Raw genomic sequence first — 22,738 nt, forward strand, 5'->3', positions numbered from 1 at the left:
AGGTGTTAATGAATAAATTATAAGAAAGATCAAAGCTATGCTATGCATCACTTGAAACAATAGGTGCTGAAAGTTTGTATTTGATTTTGGAGTAGATATTTTGGGCCTATGTCTATTACAGATGAGTTTGCTAGTTGAAAAATAACAAATACTTTAAACCCAAAACTGAAGCCATATTTTGAAAATCTATAGAAGGACTGATCAACTGTCCATTTGCTAATGCTCAACTCATATCAGGAAAAGATAATCTCCACAACATTTTATATTAATATGAATTATATCAACTTTCTCTGTCCTATGAGTTGGATTTAATCACATTTTGCCTCCTCTAGTAACTTCCTTATTCAGTTCTCTTCCTGTTTTTATCTTTGATTTATTTATTATCATGGTCCTTTAATCTGTAAATATGCTATGCTTATATACCTCAAAGTATATCCCACTTCTGCTTACAACAATAAAACCCACACAAGAAGAAACAAACCAACAAACTCTAAGGAACTTTCTTGAACTACAGGATGCTATGTAGATCCTTAATAGGGTATAATGATCCTTCATCTTATAAGCCCAACATACCTGGACAATTTCCTCTTCCACATTGTTTCTCATTTTGAACCTAATAGTTCAATGGTCCCCAAAACCTCTACCTAACTGAAGATCATGGAAAGTATTTGTCTTTATGCTTACTGGTCTCTTTGCCTTAGATTCCTGTTTTCCACTTGTTGAACGACAAATCATCTAGATGTACCATGATTGACTTATGCTTTTTTTCATGCATACATGTTATACAATTCCTTGATACTTAAGCAATTGTTTATGTTTGGATAGATTCCTACAACTGCAAATAGTAAATAAAGGGATACACTATTTGTCAGTTTTGGTACACATTATCAAGCTGATTTTTTCAAATAATTGTATCAATTTATGTACTTGAAAGCATTTCACAGGAGTTCCAGTATCAACACAACTTAGCACTGAATATGAAGAGTTTTAAAAGTCCTTGCCAGACTGATAGATGAGAAATTGTATCTGTTTATAATAATGTGTTTTTGGAAAATGGGATATGCATTGTAAGTCAAATTTCTAAAACTTAAAATAGTTAATCATTGTCATTTCCATTAAAAAAATGATCTCTTCTAGATAAAGTCTTTTTATCCAAGGAATGATGTCATTAGGAAAAAAAAAAAACTCAGACTTTCACCTCAGATCACAATCCATAATGAAGTCCATATTTGGTTTTAAGTTAAATTTTAAAATTCGTAAATAATTATATAAAATGGGAATTCTGCTTTCTACCCAGAACATGAATTGTATGATTAAATCAATAGAAATCATAAAGATAATTAGTTTTATAAAAACTATAAAATTTAAGATCCAAAATATGAATAAAATATTAAGTAAAAATACGGTAGGAAATATATGGAGTAAATATTGCATATGCAATGGAACTATCCCTAAAATATAAAATATAAAGTGGTTATTTTAATCAAAAAGAATGTTTTAAAGTTTATTTATTTTTGAGAGACAGACAGAGACAGAGCATGAGTGGGGAGGGGCAGAGAGAGAGGGAGACAGAATCTGAAGTAGGCTTCAGGCTCTGAGCTGGAGTAAATTATGTGCTGTCAGCACAGAGTCCAATGTGAGGCTTCAACACACAAACCACCAAATCATGACCCAAGCCAAAGTCAGACTCTCAACTGACTAAGTCACCCAGGCACTCCTGATAAAAAAAAAATGTTTTCAAGTCTTTCCAATGCCTTGGACCTGACTCATTACCAGAAACTTAGCTGTTTGCAGTTAACACATTTGAGTTAAGGACAAACATATTCTCTGTGAAGGTGGAGGGGAAAGAATTAAGGCCATTTTCATGAACATTGAGAAAAGCAGAAATATTTTTCCCTCCCAGAAAAGAGTCTGTTTTGCTGTAAGAGTTACATGCATAGAAGGGCAAGAGGATGATTTAAAGTTTGCCATAAATTACCCACTAGTGGAGAATCAAGAACTGACTAGGTTATGAAAATGCATTGTATCAGTCAAGGGGAATAAATTCCTCCATCTTCTTCTTTTTTAAAGACATATTATCCCTTCCTTTAGGAAACTAGATCATCATAAAGTAAAACATTTTTATCTGATTGCCTCAGTTTCCTGAAGAAATATGTATCTTCACTACAATTATTTCTAATATTATGTACTCAGATTTTACAGATGCTCCTATCTAAGAAGTGTTCCTGTCTGTGTCTTTGCCTTTCATATTTATGTTATTCAGTGTCAACTATACACATATTTGATGATTTTGGAGAAAGTTTATCTTCTTGTATATATCAGACAATGAGAATTTTCATTTCTAGTCAATGTCCATGTCTATTGGGAAATGCACTGACAAATTTAATTTTTAACTACAACACTTAAGCATGATGTGTTTTAGTATCATTCATCATTAATTATTTTTATAGTTTATGCATTTCTTTACTATATTTCCCAGCTGACACTATAAAAACACTTTGAAATGATAGGCATATATTATTATTATCACTGAACAGTGGAAAAATTAGACATTTGTTTAATATTATGCTTCTATTAGCAGGAACCCAGCTTTTTGACATCTAGGATATTTCACTATACTACCCTTCATATTTCTGTATTTTCTTCTTAATTGTAAGTGTTTCAATGACCTTTACTTATATATGCCTCCTCTTAACATATTAATTTTGAAATCCAGTGTTGTATGATCTCTAAGACAACAATACATGAACACAAACTGTATTTTTCTTAAGCCCAACATTAATTTTTTCATCCAATAAATATATAGCATATACTTCAGTATATCAATTTTGGTGCTAGATCCTGAAGATACAGGCTAAATAAATTAGACATATTGGGAGTTCCAGCTTACCTAGAGCTTAGTGTCTACATATACTGAGATGTCCAATACATCTCAAACCTTAAAGCACCTAAGAACCACCTGAGCACTGTGACCAAATGCACATTCTGACTCAACAGGTCTGCTGCAAATTTTGAAATTCTGTATTTCTAACAAGCTTCCAGGTGATGACAGCATTGGTAGTTCAGAAGTACAATTTGAACAGCAAGGATTTACTTATATAAATATGTATGTATAAATATATGTAGGTAGGTAGGTAGATAGGTAGATAGATAGATAGATAGATAGATAGATAATTTTAACTGACCTCTCATTGCTGATTTTATATTTTAAGGAAAAAAATGAACGAAGAGGAAATTAGGAGAGAGTTGGTTGAGCATGTCAGGAACCAAGGATGATGATTAACAAAGGAGAAACTGAGCAAATACAAGATAGTTGTCTAGACTGGAGGGAAGATGGGGGCAGTATAAAATGGAGAAAAAAGAGGTACAAGGAAAGAAATAAATAAACAAAATTAAATTTGAAATTCCAACTAGCCCGAACAGAACAAAAGGTGTTTTACAGCCTTCAGTTAACCATTTCTTAATCACTTCACTCTTACTTGCTATTCCTAGCATCTCTGTTTAAGCACAGTGAAGAGCAGCATATGATGGTCAAAAATATCAGTTGCTGTTTGCAACTGTTAATTTACTCCTCTCTCAGAGTCTTCCACCTGATGTCAAAGTGGTACAGAGCAGACCATATTTATTTTATCAGACTGGACACAGTCTCCCTTCTATAAAAACCCAGTAGGGACAGGTTGCCTGACATTTCCTCCAATCCCCAGATATTGAAGGAAAAGGAAAGAATACACCATCGCTTTCCCACACTTAGGTGACGTGAGAAGAATAGGGTAGATGGAGTGAGGATGTGTTCTCCACCATCTCTCAGTATCAATATTAAGAATTATCTGAAATTTCTGTTGTCATCAGAAAACTACTATTACTAAGCTCATGAAATTCTTGAGTAAAGACAAATATTAGAATGTACTGTTTTGTAAGTTCACATGGGTGTAAATTATGTGAAAAACTTAAAAAAATAACTGAAGGAAAATTTAAAAGCACTTTAAATATTGCAAAATCCAAAGCAATTTTCACCACTAAATAGTTGTAAACTTTAAAATATACAATGTTATAATAATTTTACAACTACATGAAGTTAAAAAAAAGACTTAAAAGATACTTTTAAACAGATTGTGTAAAAGTAGCTTTATAAACCTGTTTTCCTTTGCCTATGATGATATAAAATGATACATACTGTCTTCTAATTCTTGAAATTCTTGAAATTTTACAGCATACTTTTAGATATGTATGTGTGGAATGAACGGGGCAGAGATTTTGTAGAGGCAATTCTATCACTCTGTGGGCTCTGTGAGTAGGTAAATTGTAATACTTTAAGTAAAGATAAATACTTTATACAATGATCTCAGCTTCTAAATTAAAAAAAAACAAAAAGCATAGAAAGCATATACCTTCTTTCAATATCATCTACAATGAACTGGGCTTGTACTCCTGAATTCTATACTGGGCAATGGTTTTCCTGTGCAGTGTTGATTCTCTCTCCAATATTTAGCATATGTCAGGCCACCCAAAGAAAAACTATAAAAAATTAATATCAATAGGATAATTTATTTAATGCTTATCAGTTTTTTAAACTTAATGATGAAGGTTCTAGTGATATCATTATTCTTCTTCATGTGATATTAAAGAGCTATCAAAATTAAATTTGGCTCAGAGAAAGTACTATTAGGATTGTTCCATAGATTGTACATAAAGCCTAAAAGTGGGTCCAACTACCTTACAGTATAACTATAGTAGAAGTCACCATGCCCTTTAGACTGAGTTGAATATTGTTCCATATCTTGTGAAAGTGATTGAGTCTATTGAAGGCTTGGTTATTTCTATAAGTTGTGTAGCTGTTTGGTATGTTCTGTTTAGTGTATGTTGGGCTGTGAGACAGTTTGTGGCACTATACTAATGCCTTGTAATGCTCTGTGATATCTTCTTATAATGTATTGTATGTGATATCTAAAGGTTAGTCACCTATCTAGAATTCTTATGGGATATTTCAATATTTCAAAGACTTCACATAAAATTCTGAGTTTGAACAGTCTCATTCAGTATAGGAAGCATACCTTATTCTCTTTCAAATATGTTGTATTGTTCTGTACAACTTGAACTAATGGAGCTGACCACAGACAAATATTTTAAATTTACCATGTGTGTTTAGAGATGTCTCATTTCAGGGATTATTTCTGACCCCACACAGAAGGAATGCAAGAAGGAATGTATAGGTAATCATTTCTATAACTGTGCTCCACTCATGACTGGCCTGAGTGGCATGGTTGGCCACAACAGGTTTGTTGTATGAATAAACTAATGTAGTAAGTTACTGATACTTTTGAGAAAATAATTACAGTTTACTTTTTAACACATTTTCATTTTACATGACAATTAGCATCATACCAAACAAATGTGTTTCGATGAGTAGAATTATAGTTAATGTGGCACCTGGATGGAGAAGAATTGTAGAGAATTATTTGTGGAAACCTCTAAATTTACTGGTTCTATAAATACTGGTACAAAGGAGTGTTTCACAATTTTAAAATCACATATATTTTTCCTTCTTTTGTCTACAGACATCTTTTAAAATGATGTTAGCAGTGTAACAGTAGCCCACTGAATATTTGGAATGTCTTTTTATTAATTAATAAAACAAAGCTATCATTAAGCCTAAAATTATACTTCTCTTCACTTAAAAATGCCATAGATATAGAATTTATTTGAAGAGAAGAAGAGTTATCCCAGACAGGAAAAGAAAATATTGGAGATAAAATCATACATCCCATAGAATTCTTTTGTATAGATCCTGGTCTGTGCCAACTCTATGGATGCAGAGGCACATAAGAGAAAGTCATAGTTTCTTATGGTTTCAAGATAACAAATCCAGAGTATTCAAAGTGCTTAGATCTGAAGAAGTAGATGTAATGAATAATATTAAAATATTTCCTTTCCTGCCATTTGTGACAACGTGGTTTGAAATTGAAGGTATTATACCAAGTGAAATAAGAGAAACACAAATACTGTATGATATCATTTATATGTAGAATCTGTTATTTAAGTGCATTTTCCTGTTATTTAAGTACATGTAAATATGAGACATAGATTTTACACATAAATTCCATATTTAGTCAGTCATTAGGGAATCCAAACTAGGCTTTAATTGATTTTCCTTTTTTTTTTTTTTTTACTTGAAGCATCACATAGACCAGGGCTTTTACTCTGTGTAATATCCCACTGAAACCATCCTTTAATTTAATTAGTTAAGTGATGAAACAAACTTCCACTAAGGGAGTATTTTGGTTTGTTTTTTTTTTTCTTTTTTTTTTTGTTTAAGGCAATATTTCTTTTAAGACAAGAAAGGCATGACAATGTGTGTGTCTTTGTATTTATGTAAAACTACCACTATATGGGCAAACATACAAATGGTCACTTTTCACAGGCTAATTTTAAAATACTTATGTGAGGTATTAAAAATAACATTTTCTGGGGTACATGGGTGGCTCAGGTCTGTTGAGCGGCTGACTTTGGCTCAGGTCTTGATCTCATGGGTGCTGGGTTCGAGCTCCACAACAGGCTCTGTGCTGACTGCTCAGAGCCTGGAGCCTGCTTTGGATGCTGTGTCTCCCTCTCTCTCTGCCCCTCCCCAACTTGCGCTCTACCTCTGTCTCTCAAAAATGAATACACGTTAAAAAATAATAATAATAAAATAAAATAATAAAAAATAATATTCTCCAAAATTATACTTCACAGGTCAATGATGCCACGTGTATGCACCATATACCCTCCTCCCCCCAATAGGACAACAGCTTAGAACAAGAGATTCCCGTTGCCGTATAATAATACACTTATACATCATTAAACAAAAAAAGCATTTTATTCCTTTAAAGTCTTTCTGAAAAAAACTAAAAGTGAAGCTTAAAATTTAATTAATGTCAACTGAGGATTTTATCTAAAAATAATATTTGGTTTATAAAGCTTGAGGTTAAGTTGAATGTAATACTTCTATGTATGTGATCTTTGAGGAGTCACTGAACTAATCAGTGCCCTCTGCAAGCAGACCAGGCATAATTTATCTCTCTCTTAACAAACTTACTAACAGGAAAAGTGGGAAACAAATAAACAACCTGGGAACACAGGCTATGCATGCAACCAAATGACCAACACCATCTGTAGATATGCAGATATATGTGCAGTAGGTATCTAGGATGGTGAGATATTTGAAAGATTCTAAAGATTGTTACCAAAATTTGTAACAACTTCAACCAGCTTGATATGGATAGAAAACTAATTCAAGGAATGAGTTCCCATTGAGTTTTAAAGCAAAAGTCCTTTGTGGTATTCTAGAGTAAAAGAAACATATGTACAGTAAAAAAAAAAAAAAAGACACATATACTCAGAGAAGGAAAAGGTATTTGGCACATAGATGATGTGGCAGAACTCCATGAGAAAGGCAAGAGCTTTAGGAAAGATTGAAGTTTGGTTTAGTGATATGTCATTGAAAACTATTGCATCCATGAGACTCAAAGGAATGAATTCTCCAAACAGCTATTACACAACCAATATTGTTTTCCTGCAGAGATTATTTCTTTCCAATCATAAGTGGATTTTGGCTAAAGTTTTCCTTATAAAACCAGAAACCTAATCCAGGGCTGTATTGCCCTAGTACATACTATTATCTAGAATATTCCAACTTCTATTTTTGGAAACTAGTAAAAACTTCGGGGTAGGAGAAGAAAATAAAAATAATTATAGTGATAATTTTCATGCCTTCATTAAGATCATTATCCTAATTTTTTTACACTTCTTGGTAACTCCATAACACAGTTATAAGCTTATAGAATTGGTCATTATTTTGCTCTTGTAAAATAAGTTTTAAAAATAAAATAGCAGGGCACCTGGGCAGCTCAGTTGGTTAAGCATCTGACTCTTGAATTCAACTCCGGTCATGATCTCAGGGTCCTGAGATTGAGCCCCACATCGGGCTACATGCTGAGAGTGGAGCCTGCTTAAGATTCTCTCTCTCTCTCGCTCTCGCTCTCGCTCTCGCTCTCGCTCTCGCTCTCACTCTTTCTCTCTCCCTGTGCCTCTCTCTCTCTCTCTCTCCCTCTCAAAAATAAATATATAAATAAATAAATATTAAAATAATCATAGCTCGGGGCGCCTGGGTGGCGCAGTCGGTTGAGCGTCCGACTTCAGTCAGGTCACAATCTCGCACTCCGTGGGTTCGGGCCCCGCGTCGGGCTCTGGGCTGATGGCTCAGAGCCTGTTTCTGATTCTGTGTCTCCCTCTCTCTCTGCACCTCCCCGGTTCATGCTCTGTCTCTCTCTGTCCCAGAAATGGATGAACGTTGAAAAAAAAAAATTTAAAAAAAAAAAAAATAAAATAATCATAGCTCAGAAAAGTATAATTAACCTCATGAAGTTCCGTTCCTAAAATCATTCCCCCATTTGCAAATGCTCAAAACCAATAAGTGACTTGCAACAAGGAGATAATAAAGTTCTGGAGATACAATGCACAGCACCATGATTATAGTGAACAATACTGTACTATAGACTTCAAAGTTGCTAGAGTACTCAATCATTTTCACTATAAGAAAGAAGTGGCAATTATATGAACTGGCAGAGGTGTTAAGACAACAGTCTTAATTTTAATCAAAGGTGAGGCTGAACCTAATAAGTTATATAGATCCCAGTGCTAAAGCTTAGAGGGATGTAAGAACAAGGATTTCAGTCACAGGTGATCCTGTATTCCTCCAGTATTAACCAAACTTGAAAATTCTTCTCTTTATATTGCAACAATTTCCACTTATGCTATAAATCTTTACTTCTTTATTATTCCTGTCCTCTGATTTTCAGTCTCTTTAGAAATTCTAGAAGCCTTAGTTTCTTCTTCACAACCATACTTCACACAGACTTCAGTGGTTGGAGCTCATTACCTCCACTTCCAATTTAAATTTCCCTTTTTCTTTCCCAATTTAAATTTCCAATTTTTCTTTCCCTTATTATTTTTTTTTACCTCCTTTTTGGATACATTATTGTTTGTATATCTACATGTTGACAGAGTTTTTTCTCCCCCTCAATCCAATCAATCTTTGACCATGCATCCAATTGAGAAAAAGATAATAAAGTAAAATGTTTGTAGTTCTATTCATTGTTATGAAATGTATTCACCTGATAGTGTGCTATTATGATTTTTCATGGCCATTATTACCTTATGAAAACATTGCTGCCAATTTATGATTAATACTTATATAATTATATTTATTTTTAAGGCTATATTTCAAAGAAATATCTATACTTTTATCTTTCAAAATCTATACTTTTACAGGCTGAATTCCAGCATAACTCTAGGTTTTCAACATAACAAATTGGTATGCTTTCCTATGTTGACATTGAGCTATTTCATATTTAAACATACATAGTTCATTCATTCAGAAAATTTTTTCTGAAGAACGAAAACAAGCCAACAAATATGTTCAGATGCATGAACTGGAAATTAAAAACCAGTACATATGACGTCATCACAATCCCATTTCTATGGCTGTTTGTTTCACCTAAGGTTAACCAAACACATGACTCATCAAACATCTGTTCACCATTAATGAAAAACAGGGATGTTTAATTATGTGAGAAAACTCAAAAACTAAACCATACTAACATACACAAATATATAGAGTACTGTAATGAAGGCAATTTGGTGAAAGATATCAAATGTAACCTTGCTTATGTACTTTTTGAAAATTTGCTTTATAAACTTGTTATGTTCTTAGAGTCTGCTAAATAATTGTCATTATAAGGGTAAAATTACTTACATCTATTACACCATTACATAGATGTTCATAATCTTTATGAATAAATAAATATAATTTCTTATATATAAAAAGGATTATAAAATTAATGACTAATTAACCAATAATTAACTATTATTTATATTAGTGAATTAATTAATTAACATTAAATTAATTGATATCAAGGAAAACGATTAATGAAAGTTTCTGTGTATTAAATCTAATAAAATTGTCAACTGGCAAAAAAAAAAAGCTGGTGTGACACTTACTGCTACAATAAGATCACCTTTTCTTTCAATGACACAATAATTTTAACTTCATTTTCCAGGGTAAAATGTAAATTTGGAAACTATGCAGAAAAACATAGCATACATAAATATTTGTTTGATTTTTCAATAATCCTTAATATCGATACTAGACTTACACTCTTCTGTCAGTTTTCTATTCCTTAGTAAAACATCTTTGAAGAAATTACAATCTTTAGGAACAAAAGAAAGCTCACCTTATTACAAAGTTGTGACTGTCAATCTCCTTTCCACATTCACTATCGAGCAGAATGCCAGAATTTCCAACAACTGCACAGGTCTTAAATCTGCGATTTTTCATTGGTGACACTTCAGGTAGGAGGCTGTGAAGATCCTGAGAAATATTTAGTGTCCGACGCCTGTCGAGTACATAGTGTATGACATCACCAGGCTTAAAACTGCTCTTGACCACCGAGACATCTCGTTCTGCATCTAGGAAACGAAGAATGTTCTTCCTATATGTGAAATACAAAGTTTTCCATTAATGACAACATAGCCGAGAACTGGTGATATGCACAAAGTAACAGGTAATAAAATATAAATTGGTAAATTACTAATCTTAAATTGTCAGGTGGTAATTAAAGCAACCAAATAAGTGAATTCTATTGAAATTGAATTCGTCCTTAAAAAATCATTTGCACATACATTTTCAATGATTTGTCAAATAAATATAGTATACACATCTATTTATAGAGTGAAAAAAGGTCCCCATCTATCAAAAGATATAGAAAAAATAATATATTCTGCTGCAGGCACTCTGGGAAACAAAAGGGAGTTTCCTCAGAAAGTTAAAAATACAACTACCCTATAATCCAGCAATTGCACAACTAGGTTTTACCTAAAGGATACAAAAATACTAATTTGAAGGGACACATGTACCCCAAAATGTCTATAGCAGCATTATCAACAATAGCCAAATTATGGAAAGAGCTCAAATGTCCCTCAATTGATGAATGGATAACGAAGATGTGGCACTTATATGCAATGGAATATTACTCAGCCATCAAAAAGAATGAAATCTTGCCATTGGCAATAATGTGGTTGGAGCTACAGTGTATAATGCTAAGCGAAGCAAGTCAGTCAAAGAAATACAAATACCGTATGATTTCACTCATATGTGGAATTTAAGAAACAAAACAGATGAACATGAGGGGATGGAAACAAGAAAAGAAAGGGAGGTAAACCATAAGAGGCTCTTTTTTAACTATAGAAAACAAACTGAGGGTTGCTGGAATAAAGGTAGGTGGGGGATTGGCTAAATGGGTGATGGGTATTAAGGAGGCCACTTGTTGGGATGAGTACTGGATGTTACATGTAAGTGATGAATCACTAAATTCTACTCCTGAAACCTATATTACACTATATGTTAACTAGAATTTAAATAAAAATTTGAAAAAGGCCAAAAAGAAAATTTTATTAAATAAAACAAAAATGCTGTGACTTGACTTTGCCTAACTAGATATTCTGCTAGCTTTAGTTAATTTTCTATAGTCATATTGTTTTGTTTTGTGTTCTGTAGTTAAGGTAAATAGAAATAACTTAAAATGGTTTGGAATTATACCTTACTTAACTCTATTAAAAGGATTAAACCTCCCAATAAACCTATACATTAACTCAAATCATGTATATATTATAATTATTTGTAGAAGGGTTAAAACTACACTGTATGAAAGTTTTCTTTCAAGAATCCAGGAAGAAAGATGGGTACATTAGAGGAAAAAAAATGGATAGATAAAATACCTCACTATGCATGGCAGAGATAGCTAATAGTTCCTTAGTGATCTTCCTTGCTATTAGTATTTGAATTTTCTAAGTTTTGCTCAGGCATAAGAATCCTCAGCTAAAACATTTCCAAGTTTACAAACCCAAGTGCAGATGGGTTTGGTCATGTGAGTTAGTTTTCTTACATGGGATACGGGTGGATCATGTGCGTGGCTATACAAGAGAGAAATAAAATCTCAACTTGTTTGATCCACTGTATTTTAAGGTTTCTCTTTTGTATTATGGAAGCTTAGCCTATTCCATACCAAATAAAGAAATTTATAACAGATTCAAAGGTGCTGTATAAACAAATATGTATATGCTAAGTTAGACGATAAAAAAATAAAGGTATAGCTGGCTTTTGATATAATCAAAACTCTTATCTGTGGTAACCTGGGAGTAATATCCTATATCTAATAAGCCTGTTGCTCTTGGAAAAATGGTTAAAAAGTGTTTCATGTTGTTTTATGTTGGTTGCTCCTTTTAGCAAGGCACTAAGACAAAGTCAGCCAAGTGGCAAGCTGAGATGGAAATGGCAATGACCTGTATGTAAACTGTGTGAGTTTGGTAATTGGGACCTCCAAAATGTCTCAAATACCCCAATTATCAAAAGACACAACTATAAATCAGAGCCATCCCAGGAGCAAGAGTCATTGCCTTCCCACCAAATTTATAGATTCAAATGACTTGGGAGGGAAATTGAGGGAAAGGATGGTGAAGCTAGAATAATTAGAGGAGAGTCAGAGGCTGAACTGTTCAGAAGAAATCTCTGGGCGTGGTTATTTATACAAGGAATTAACTATAAGGAAATGGCCCAGGAGTCTAGTATGTTTTTGAGGGAATTATATTTCTAAAGAAATGATAAGCCTGCCTACAGACATCTGAGATCACTTAATCCTCAAGCTACCAAACATATACCAGCCAGAAGCAATCTGAGAAACTCTCTCCAAGATTGGAAATTGGATATAATTTACTGAAGTGCTCTTATTATAAGCTTGTATTCTCAGAGTGCTAAAAACAATGCCATTATTATAACATTTAAGATATGAGAGACATGTTTTTCTTTAGTGCTGTTACGGTTTAAACTCTAACACATTTGTAAATTTTATTACTGAGCACAATGTGACCTCCTCCCACTACTCAACCAAAAGGGCAATTCTCTGTATCACACAAGCCAGAAGCATGAATAGCAAGGAGGGATGAAAAATAACTAACTCAAATCTTCCTTTTTGTTTTACTTTGGCTTGCTTTAAATAGGTGTCAGTTTAATGTCTTATTAGAAAACCAGTTGACTGAAAACTTTGGCCAGGTTTGATACACAGGGATATAACCATTAATTCTCTGGAAAAGAAAATATTTTTTGAATTTTTGCTCCAATCAGAATATCAGGTTCATAATTAGAATTTATACAGGAAAAACCTTTATAAATGCCCTATAAATGAAATTTAAAAATTAATAAAAATGCTATCAAGCACCATAACAGTTCATCTTAACTAAGTACAGATTATATGTGAAGACAATTGCTAGTGAAATCAGCAACTATAGGGTATATGAATTACAGAAAATTAAGAAGTCTTTCATTATGTTAAGAACATATAATTCTTCACAAAAGTTAACTATCACCAAGAACAGCAATCCATAGAAACTTTTGTACATACTTACTGACATTTGTTTGTTTGGAGAAAAGTTTTAGTAATGCCTGACACCTGTATTTCAAAAAAAAATTCTCATTTCCTGTGAAAATGACAAGGCTGGCTCTAAAATAAAAACTGCACGGATGTGGTCAAATCACCAAAGTAGATTATCATTTTCCTTTGAACATAATTTAAAGGGGTTGTTGTAGATATTTGAAGATGTAACTCACAAGTGGTGAAGTGTTTGCAAATGTGAGGTAAATAGACCAGAGAACAAGATTTGAAAGAAGACTCTTTAACTGGGAAATCCAAAAAGCAAAATCCCTTTACTCAAGAAAAAAGTAACCACTTACGTTCTTGTCAACTGATGGGGACTTTCCAATTAACAGCACCGTTGCTGTGTTATAGAGACTTCGCAGAAAAATGTTTTATTCTTTATTTTTTTTTCAGGGCACAAAGCTACTGTATTTGGACACAGTTTGCTACATACACAGAAAAGCTCAATACGCGTTTCCAGCCAGCCCAACCCCGAGCACTGCAAAATATTTTAAACACAGGTCTTTTACATTCCTCAGTATAATAGAACATCTTTAATTTGTTCACTCTTAGGGCAAATTGATATTAAAAACAAACAATAAGAGTTCAGAGAAATTTCAAAAGATAACACATTGTCTAACACTTGAGATACATGACATAATTATTAAATGCAGATAATACTATGTGTTCTTCCAATGCTCTTGTATAGGCGAACAATTGTTTATTTTGTTAGTATAGTATTTGTCTTTTTATTCATTTTATTTTTTTTAATGTTTATTTATTTATTTTCTTTTTCTTAATGTTTATTTATTTTTGAGAGAGAGAGAGAGGGAGAGGGAGGAAATGAGGGGCAGAGAGAGAATCTGAAGCAGGCTCTGTGCTGTCAGTACAGATCCTGACGGGGAGGCTGAAAACCATGAATTGCGAGATGTGACCTGAGCCAAAGTACAATCGGAGCCAAAGTACAACACTTAACAGACTGAGTTACCCAGGCGCCCCATGTTTACTTATTTATTTTGAAAGAGAGAGACAGAGCATGAACACAAGGCACAGAGAGAGAGAGGGAAGACAGAATCCCAAGCAGGCTCCGTGCTAACAGCACAGAGCCCAATGTGGGGATCGAACTCACTAACCGTGAGATCATGAACCAACCCAAAATCAAGAGTGGGAGGTAAACGACTGAGCCACCCAGATAGCCTTATTTGCTTTTTTTAAACTGGAAAAAGGGGGAAAGGAAACCTTGAAAGTCTGCAGTATGTCCTTTTTCTAATATTGAACTAAACTTTTCTATTTTAGGGCTTACATCTATGCATGGAACATTATTTTAGCTCAGACTCCTGGTGTAGGATCCAAGAAAAATTGAAAATAATTATTATGAGTGAATAATATTGTGACTTCAAAGCTTAATAACTTTTTTTTTTGCAAACAGTATGGAAAGGTTATGTTTTTCTCGCTAGCAAGCTATAGGCATTTTTTTTTTTTTAGATTATAGATGTAATGGACTATAAAAAGTTCTGTAGATTTGCTAAATCTAGTTGTTATTCAGACTGTAAATCTCTGAAGAAAAAGAAAAAAAAAACTAATGCCTAAGTATAATTAACTAAATGCCATTGGAAACATGAAAAATTCTTATGCTGAACTGAAACAACACTTTATCACCAAGAACATACATGCTTTTGCTCAGATAATTGACATGCATGAAAACAGCAGATTCAACAAAATGATTTCAGCATGAGAGAGACAAATTATTCGTAATACTTTTTCTTAATATGTGGTCAAGTTATTACCAGATACTTAAAGCAAGGGGTCATGTTTTCTGTGTGTGACTGAAAAGAGCAACAACAGAAAAGATTCCTGACAGGTCTTCAACTGTCGTTTTGTGGCCATAATGTAACTTTTGAAGCAAAAACCTAAATTCAGTAACTGTTTTGATGATAAAGATAACTGAAGGAGTCTGAAAATATGTTTCACTTTCAGTGAGACTAAAAATCTTAGTCATAAAGATTATGTTTTGTTAGGCAATCCTGGGTTAAACTGAAAGACTGGTTGAGACTGTTAAACTGACAGGAATAGATTCTATACAGAAACTTTTCAACTGAATTTTCAACTAGAACTTCCCTTTCAACAACACACATCACTTGAAATAGCAGCTGCAGAGTTCCAGAGAGTTAATTTACTAAACATTGTTTTCACTTGTGTAATGTTAAATATAGCTAACCTATCACCAGGTGCCACTCTTTCTTCTCTGTAGGTTTCTTGTCAACAACAAGCATACGTGCTGTGGCAACTAAAATTTAATCTAAATGACACTGTTGACTCCATCAGAGAGTATTGGTAAGACAAATCTTACAGCTGGAACGCATCACAAGTTGAGAAGCAAATTAGGTTATAAAAAGAATCAGTTTTTGTAAACTTTTGACTTTAACCAAAAATCACTGAATTGAATCAATTGTGACTAATGTGGTTTATTAAAAAAATTAAAAGGTTTAAGAAATGCCAAGTGTTTCATTATGCCTACAAAAATGCAGAGAGAACACACAAATTTTTGTCTCAAAGATTATTTTCACAAGGCAATGTTTTTCAAAGCACTGAAAGAACATAATTAGCTTGTTATAGGACTTCTGAGCTTAGGGTCCCAACTGATACAGAAAGATATTCTAGCATCAAAGAAAAATCCTCCACAGCCAGGCAAAATTGTCTCAAAATGCTTGAAGAAAAGCATTTTTTTTAGCTTAATTTACACCTCAGATGGTCATTTGATTATTTGGCACAGCATTTAGCAACATGGATGAATAATATATTTTATTATTTTGGAGCAAAAGAACCCTCCACTATGTGTATTCCATAAAGACTACATTTTTAGTATGAAAATAGAGCCCCCCCCCACAAATTGTTTTCATAATAAGAGATCTGGTACCAGTTGGACAGAACTAGCTTTGAAGTTTGAGCAACAAACAAGCTGTGTGACCCAAAATGCGCTCCTCTGGTTACTTACTGAACAAAGTATGTAGAAGAATTTTATGTGGACTTTGCTCTAAAGTAAATGAATGCATGCAACAGTGAATTATTTTTGATAGGTAAGCATATATAAATGTGCAATTATGTTAGTTAACCTGCAAGCTTGACCTTTTTAAAAACTTTGATGTATGACAATGCTAAGAGTTGAAAATATTATTTCAAACTAATCATGATGTTTTTAATCTTTCCCGATAAGTTGCTGACCTCGTACCTCTCTATATGTCCACATTTGGTATTGTAATTCTTTAAGTTTCTATTTAACCTATGAAAAATGAGGGGAAAAAAAAAACAACCCAAAGATGTAAAAAAAAGTCAAGTCATCAGTGTCAGACACGATCAAATAATCTCTCAGTACAATGTTTATGGATTTACTCACAAACACCTGATGTATCCTAAATGTATCATTTCTTGGCTTACACTAACAAAGAACAAACAACTACCAATGAAATCAAGTCCTTAACCAAAGTAATTATTTTAATTGTGAAATTAGCTGTGGAATGTATAAACTCTTCTAAATATTGATGAATTTTCAAAGTACAATGAAGGTGGAGCCATCTCTCTTAGAAAACTCCCCAGAGGTACAGTTGTTTGATGAACACATATAAATCAATTCTTGATGTGCTTATGAAAGTAGCAGAATATATATATATATGGCTGGAAAAATTAGTAATAAGAAAGAAAATCATGTCTACTAATGTAGGGAAAAACAATTTATCTTTAGTGACTGCTTCACATGTTAATGCAAATAGATAATTTATTAGGAATGTCACAAGAGCATTATAAATGTAATGAGATTTTTAAAGTTAGAAAGATTTGTAAGCATGGTTTAATCATGTAAGATCAAAAATGATTAGTTGTAATATCCTAATCAAAACTTCAAAGTAGAATTTTAAAAACACTTGTAAAATATGTCCATACCCACTCACATACACCAAGTAATATGGTTCTTCATAAATGTTACACATGCAGGGAAGAAATAAAGAAATTTAATAATCCAAAATAGTTTATGGTTAGTTTCTTGTACGACTTAAGAAAAACAAAAACTCAGCTAACAATCAGACATTTTCATAGTCTGAATTTTTTATTACAGGTGTCAAACTGATTAATACTCACTAGTTACTACTACTATAGGCCATTATAATTTTTATGAACTGTTTGCATGTTGTACAATAATGGTTTTACAGATTATTTCCTTGTAAGGAAGTGACAACTTTGTATGTATTATTCAATATTTTCTCAATGTTTTATTGTTTACTTCTTTATCTGTTACGGAGAATCATATGAAAAGAGTACTAACATTTCATACATATTATCATCTGTTATAACTGAAAACAGATTAATCACCTTCAAAGATATGAACACAATCTTCATTAAACTGTAAAATTATAATAATGAATTTCTTCAATTTATGAATAATACCCTTAGTTTGAATGGGGATCTATAGTATTCATTTTTGTATAGATACTAGAAAGGCATGGCCACATATATTAATTAAACTATTGCTAATTACTTATTGAATTTACTTATTAGACTTTACCTTATCTGATATGTTATTTAGCATACTTAGATACATTAAACTATTAAAATTTCTTATTTTACTTTACTTTCTTCCACTACTTTACTTGATCTGTATACCCTTACCTAATTGGCCCCCTTCTTACCCAATCTTTCAGTTTGAGAGTTCTTTTTGAGACACGTATAGATTAAATATTTCCTTTTTAAATCACCCATATATTTCTGTTTTCCCAATCTACTTCCAAGAAGTAGTAATCCTTATTCTGTTCTAAACTAAAACACACCTGTATTCATGACCCTATGTAGTCCCATATTCTGTTGCTTTTTCCTCATATAGTTATCTCTTTCAGGGTTTTTAATTTAAATGTGTGTATAGGGGTGTGAGATAGTGAGGAAGATACTAGATATGTATCAATAAAGAAATGAACCCCAGGTGTAAAAATGTTGGAACTGCAGAGATCATGGCTACAGTCGGCCTCAGATAACTAGTTCTCAGGAGGAATACAGGCCCAGAGTCATCCAATTTTTCCTTTTCTCAAGAGTATACGAAAATCTGTGCTTTTATAAGGAATCTCCTAATTTTAATATTGGTTTTGAGGGTTTTTATTTATACAGTTGAAATAAATCTTGCTTGCTGACCATATTCTACCCAGAAGACACCAATTTATAAACTGTCATCAGATTCTACTCATCTCCTCATTCTTATTCTCTGCCCACAAATATACAAAACTTCCCCTAAACTAAAAGCAACCAAGCATACACTATTTGATATTGCCGTGATTTGATTTGTTTCCCTCTCCTTATACTTCCAAAGCTTCAAGCAAAGTAGTCTAATGATCCTACATTTCCCTGGCACCCATCTTTTAAACAAATTTCCAGACAATCTTCCAAGTATATTTCAACATGTAGTGTCTTTGCTACAACTCGTTTTAAGAATTGTTATGCATACTCTACAGATGAGTGTAGTAGACTCTTCCTTCAAGTTGGTCATAATCTATATTATATGTTGGTATGATCCAAGAAGCAAGTAGATAGAAACCCAACAAACAGATCAATGGCTTATCCTCTTAACCACTAACCTAGTCTTACAAAATCTGTGCAGGAATATCCAATCATTGAATAATCAGCATTTTGCCAATATAAAAATGCAATTATTTTATCATGTAAAGGATATTTCTTTGAAACTTTTAAAACAAGTTTGACTTAATGAAATGCTCTGATTTAAACATACCAACCAATATAGCTATGTAGTTGTAAAGAAACATGATCTGCTTGCTTCCTCCATGCTTAGGAAGGTCTGGCCCTAAACTTCTTATTAGTTATAGGATTATACTAGAAGAAAATAAGATATAATAGATATATGCAGGCACTGAGATTGATTTCATGAGCTTGTTTCAGGTAAAATGCCAAAATCTTATAAAGAATAAAGAGTAAAGAATAAACCAGTACTCTAGAAAATGTACTTTCTGACTTTTGCCAATTTAGGATATAATCATTGAGACTTTTATTACAGGGGCTCACATAGAAATATCTATTCATAGGGTAAAGCAAATTTACTTATAATAGTCAGCAAAATAGGAATTGAATAGGCTGTCCTTTCATCCAGTGTGCAAAAACACAAGATAGGGAAAAACTTATAAGGAAGTTAAAGGTAGGTTTCAAAATATATGTCCACCCTAATAGAATAAAAAAAAGAAAAGCCTATTAAATATTAGTATTCTGTTGAATATTTTATTCCATTAGAATAGAGACAGTATATTCAAAACTCACACATTCATCCTTAAATTTCTGACTGCATAATGATTTCAGTTTTATGGCTTCATATCCTTCATTGATCAACATTAAGTAGAGCTGGTTCACTCTTTTATTAAAGTATTCATACTTAAACTATAAATCAAGCATTCAATATAAGTTTGCCAAGCCCAATGTATTCAAGAACATGATGTGAAATTTATTATGGCTTATTAAAGAAACCCACCTTATTTCCAGCACCAAAGAGGAATTGATTTTCCAACCTTCTACAGAGTGCTGGAAGATTGAAGAGCCAGCCTTTCGAATGATTTTATCAGAACTATTGACAAGTGATCGACTCAAACACAGTTCACCATCTCTGAAACAAAACAAAAATGCCAGTTATGTGAAAGTAAGAAACATTTTATCTAAGCAGCATAATACATAATTTGACTTAGATTACTGGTAACAAATTGTCGATACAACCTTTTTCTACATGTTAGAAATATGACATTGCTGAATGGTACTACAAGAATTAAGAGAATATGACTTTATCAGGGTAATCATTTACACTTATTCTTTTTGAAATAAAAACAGTTTGCCTATAAAGGCTTTTGTGGTGTTTAAAGAAAAAAAAATTGTTTCAAACTCTGTCACCCCTCCCTGTTGTGTTTAGACAATAGAAACAGGAAGTTTGGCCAATTCTCCTGCATCTGTATAATTGTGACTCTCAAGATTGTAATTTTGTTTCCACAGAAGGCATATAGACACAATGGAAAGAAATTTTTTTTGGAGTAAGAAGACCTTGGAATACCAGGTGATCTGGACATGTTGGTGATTCTTTCACTTGCTAGCCTATATGTCCTTGGACAATATTCTCTTTCTAGGCCACAGCGGCCTTGCTTGATCTTGAAAACTGCAATAACATTATCTAATATGCAATGAATTTGTGACAGTGGGAGTCTGTATGTGAAAGTAATTTATAAAGCATTATTGACGTGCTAATTTCTAAAATTACATTGAGTCTCAAATCATCTCAACAATGAGACACTTTCCTGGTAATTGTTGGTGGTAGGGAGACAGGGATTATAATAAGGAGAAAGAAAACTTATTCACTAGCCATTTTTACTGATACTTTCTATTACATTATACACACACGTACACACACACACACACACACACACACACACACACACACACAAAACAACTGTGCTACCCCTTTCGGTCAATATTGTCAGGCAAGTACATAATGTGGCACGGTAGGTGCTGGTGGTAGTGCTGATAGTGACAGATACCCGTGATAGTATTTGTGTCATTAGAACAGTTAAAACAGAACCAGTTTATTGTTCAAAGACTATTTTCATGGCACTTTATAGCTAGCTATAAACTGAGACTCAGAGAAACAAAATACTACCTGTTTATTGTATAGCCCTTTCAGTATCTGCACTCGTTTCTTTACATGTTACCTTTTACTTTTTTTTAAATCTCAAAAATATAGTTAAAAAGGCGATTATTTGTTCAGTCAAAAAGTCTAAATCTGTATTTATTAGTAGGCAATCCTCTCCTACTATCAATGGAAACATTGCCTGTGTAACAGCTGTTAGATGAATTCTGTAATTAGAGGCTTATAGTTTGGTATTTTGGTTTGCATTCTTTTTTAAACATGTAGTTCCAGTCTGAAGTAACTCAAAGTATCACATGCAACTACTCCCTGTGAAATTTAGAATTCTATAAAAATCAATATTTTAAACTATGCTGCTGATGAAAATGATGCACTTGCATGCCTATTCATGGCTAACAATAATCATTTTATAGAGGTCATTTAAGATACTAGGAAATAGAGGCGCCTGGGTGGCGCAGTCGGTTAAGCGTCCGACTTCAGCCAGGTTACGATCTCGCGGTCCGTGAGTTCGAGCCCCACGTCAGGCTCTGGGCTGATGGCTCAGAGCCTGGAGCCTATTTCCGATTCTGTGTCTCCCTCTCTCTCTGCCCCTCTCCCGTTCATGCTCTCTCTCTATCCCCCAAAAAATAAATAAACGTTGAAAAAAATATTAAAAAAAAAGATACTAGGAAATAGGGGTGACTGGGTGGCTTAGCTGGTTAAGCATCTGAGTCTTGGTTTTGGCTCAGGTCATAATCTCACAGTTCGTGGGATTAAGTCCGCATTGGCCTCTGTGCTGATGGTGTGGAGCTGCTTGGGATTCTCTATCTTTGCCCCTCCCCCTCTTGCTCTCTGTCTCTCTCAAAATAAATAAATAAACTTTAAAAAAATTTAAAAAGATGCTAGGAAACATGGGGTGCAATTTACTACTCAAAGGCCCAGAAGTCAATTTTTATGTTACATGTTTAACGATAATAACTGTATTTGAATGAGAATATGGATATATACAGAAGTTAACCTTCACACTTTAGGAACTATACCTTCAAGAATATGGGCACAAACTCTCACCATTTTTAAGGCTAGGGATTTTTTGCCACTCTTCCTCTCATTAACTGGCTTGTTAATATCATCTTTTTCTAACCAGAGATTGCTATAATTATAACAATTGTTTTTACCCCCAATAAACCTTCATAAGAGAAGTAAAAATATATAAATGGGTAGGCATTTTTAAATATCTGTGGAAGATTGTTTCATTGACATGTAGCTAAAGGTACATTTTGCATGGCAAAATAATTGCTGTGATGTACTTAGTTGTATGGAGTCTTTTTCAGAACCTGTAGGATTAAAAAAAAGTAATTTAAAAGTTTAAATCAGTTTTATACTAATGAAATATAACCACATTGCTCTGCTCTTTGAATAGTTTTCATTGAACTGGTGATAAGCCAAAATTCAGCTTTATTCCTGGAAAGAACTTTAAATGAAAATAGCTACAACCAGTCCCACTTCTTCTTGAGGTCGATGGAATTTCTGTGTAAGAAGCCTAGGCTTAGTGCAATCTGAGGCTCTGGAGCAAATCTCTTTGTACAAAGTT

At 33.2% G+C, this 22,738-nt stretch overlaps 1 protein-coding gene across 1 annotated transcript in view; it reads right to left on the reverse strand.

Moving 5' to 3' along the window:
* The window catches only part of ST8SIA4 (ST8 alpha-N-acetyl-neuraminide alpha-2,8-sialyltransferase 4), a 100,331-nt gene that overhangs the window by 72,906 nt on the left and 4,687 nt on the right, over positions 1 to 22,738 (reverse strand). The window contains 2 exon segments of the mRNA XM_047089621.1: positions 10,269 to 10,526; positions 20,014 to 20,145. Of these exon segments, the coding sequence (XP_046945577.1) occupies positions 10,269 to 10,526; positions 20,014 to 20,145 (390 nt within the window).

Source organism: Lynx rufus, unplaced genomic scaffold (genome assembly GCF_022079265.1).
Source record: "Lynx rufus isolate CCGP_SWC_20201006 ecotype Redwood Valley unplaced genomic scaffold, mLynRuf1.p SCAF_1, whole genome shotgun sequence".
NCBI classification, from domain to species: Eukaryota; Metazoa; Chordata; class Mammalia; order Carnivora; family Felidae; genus Lynx; species Lynx rufus.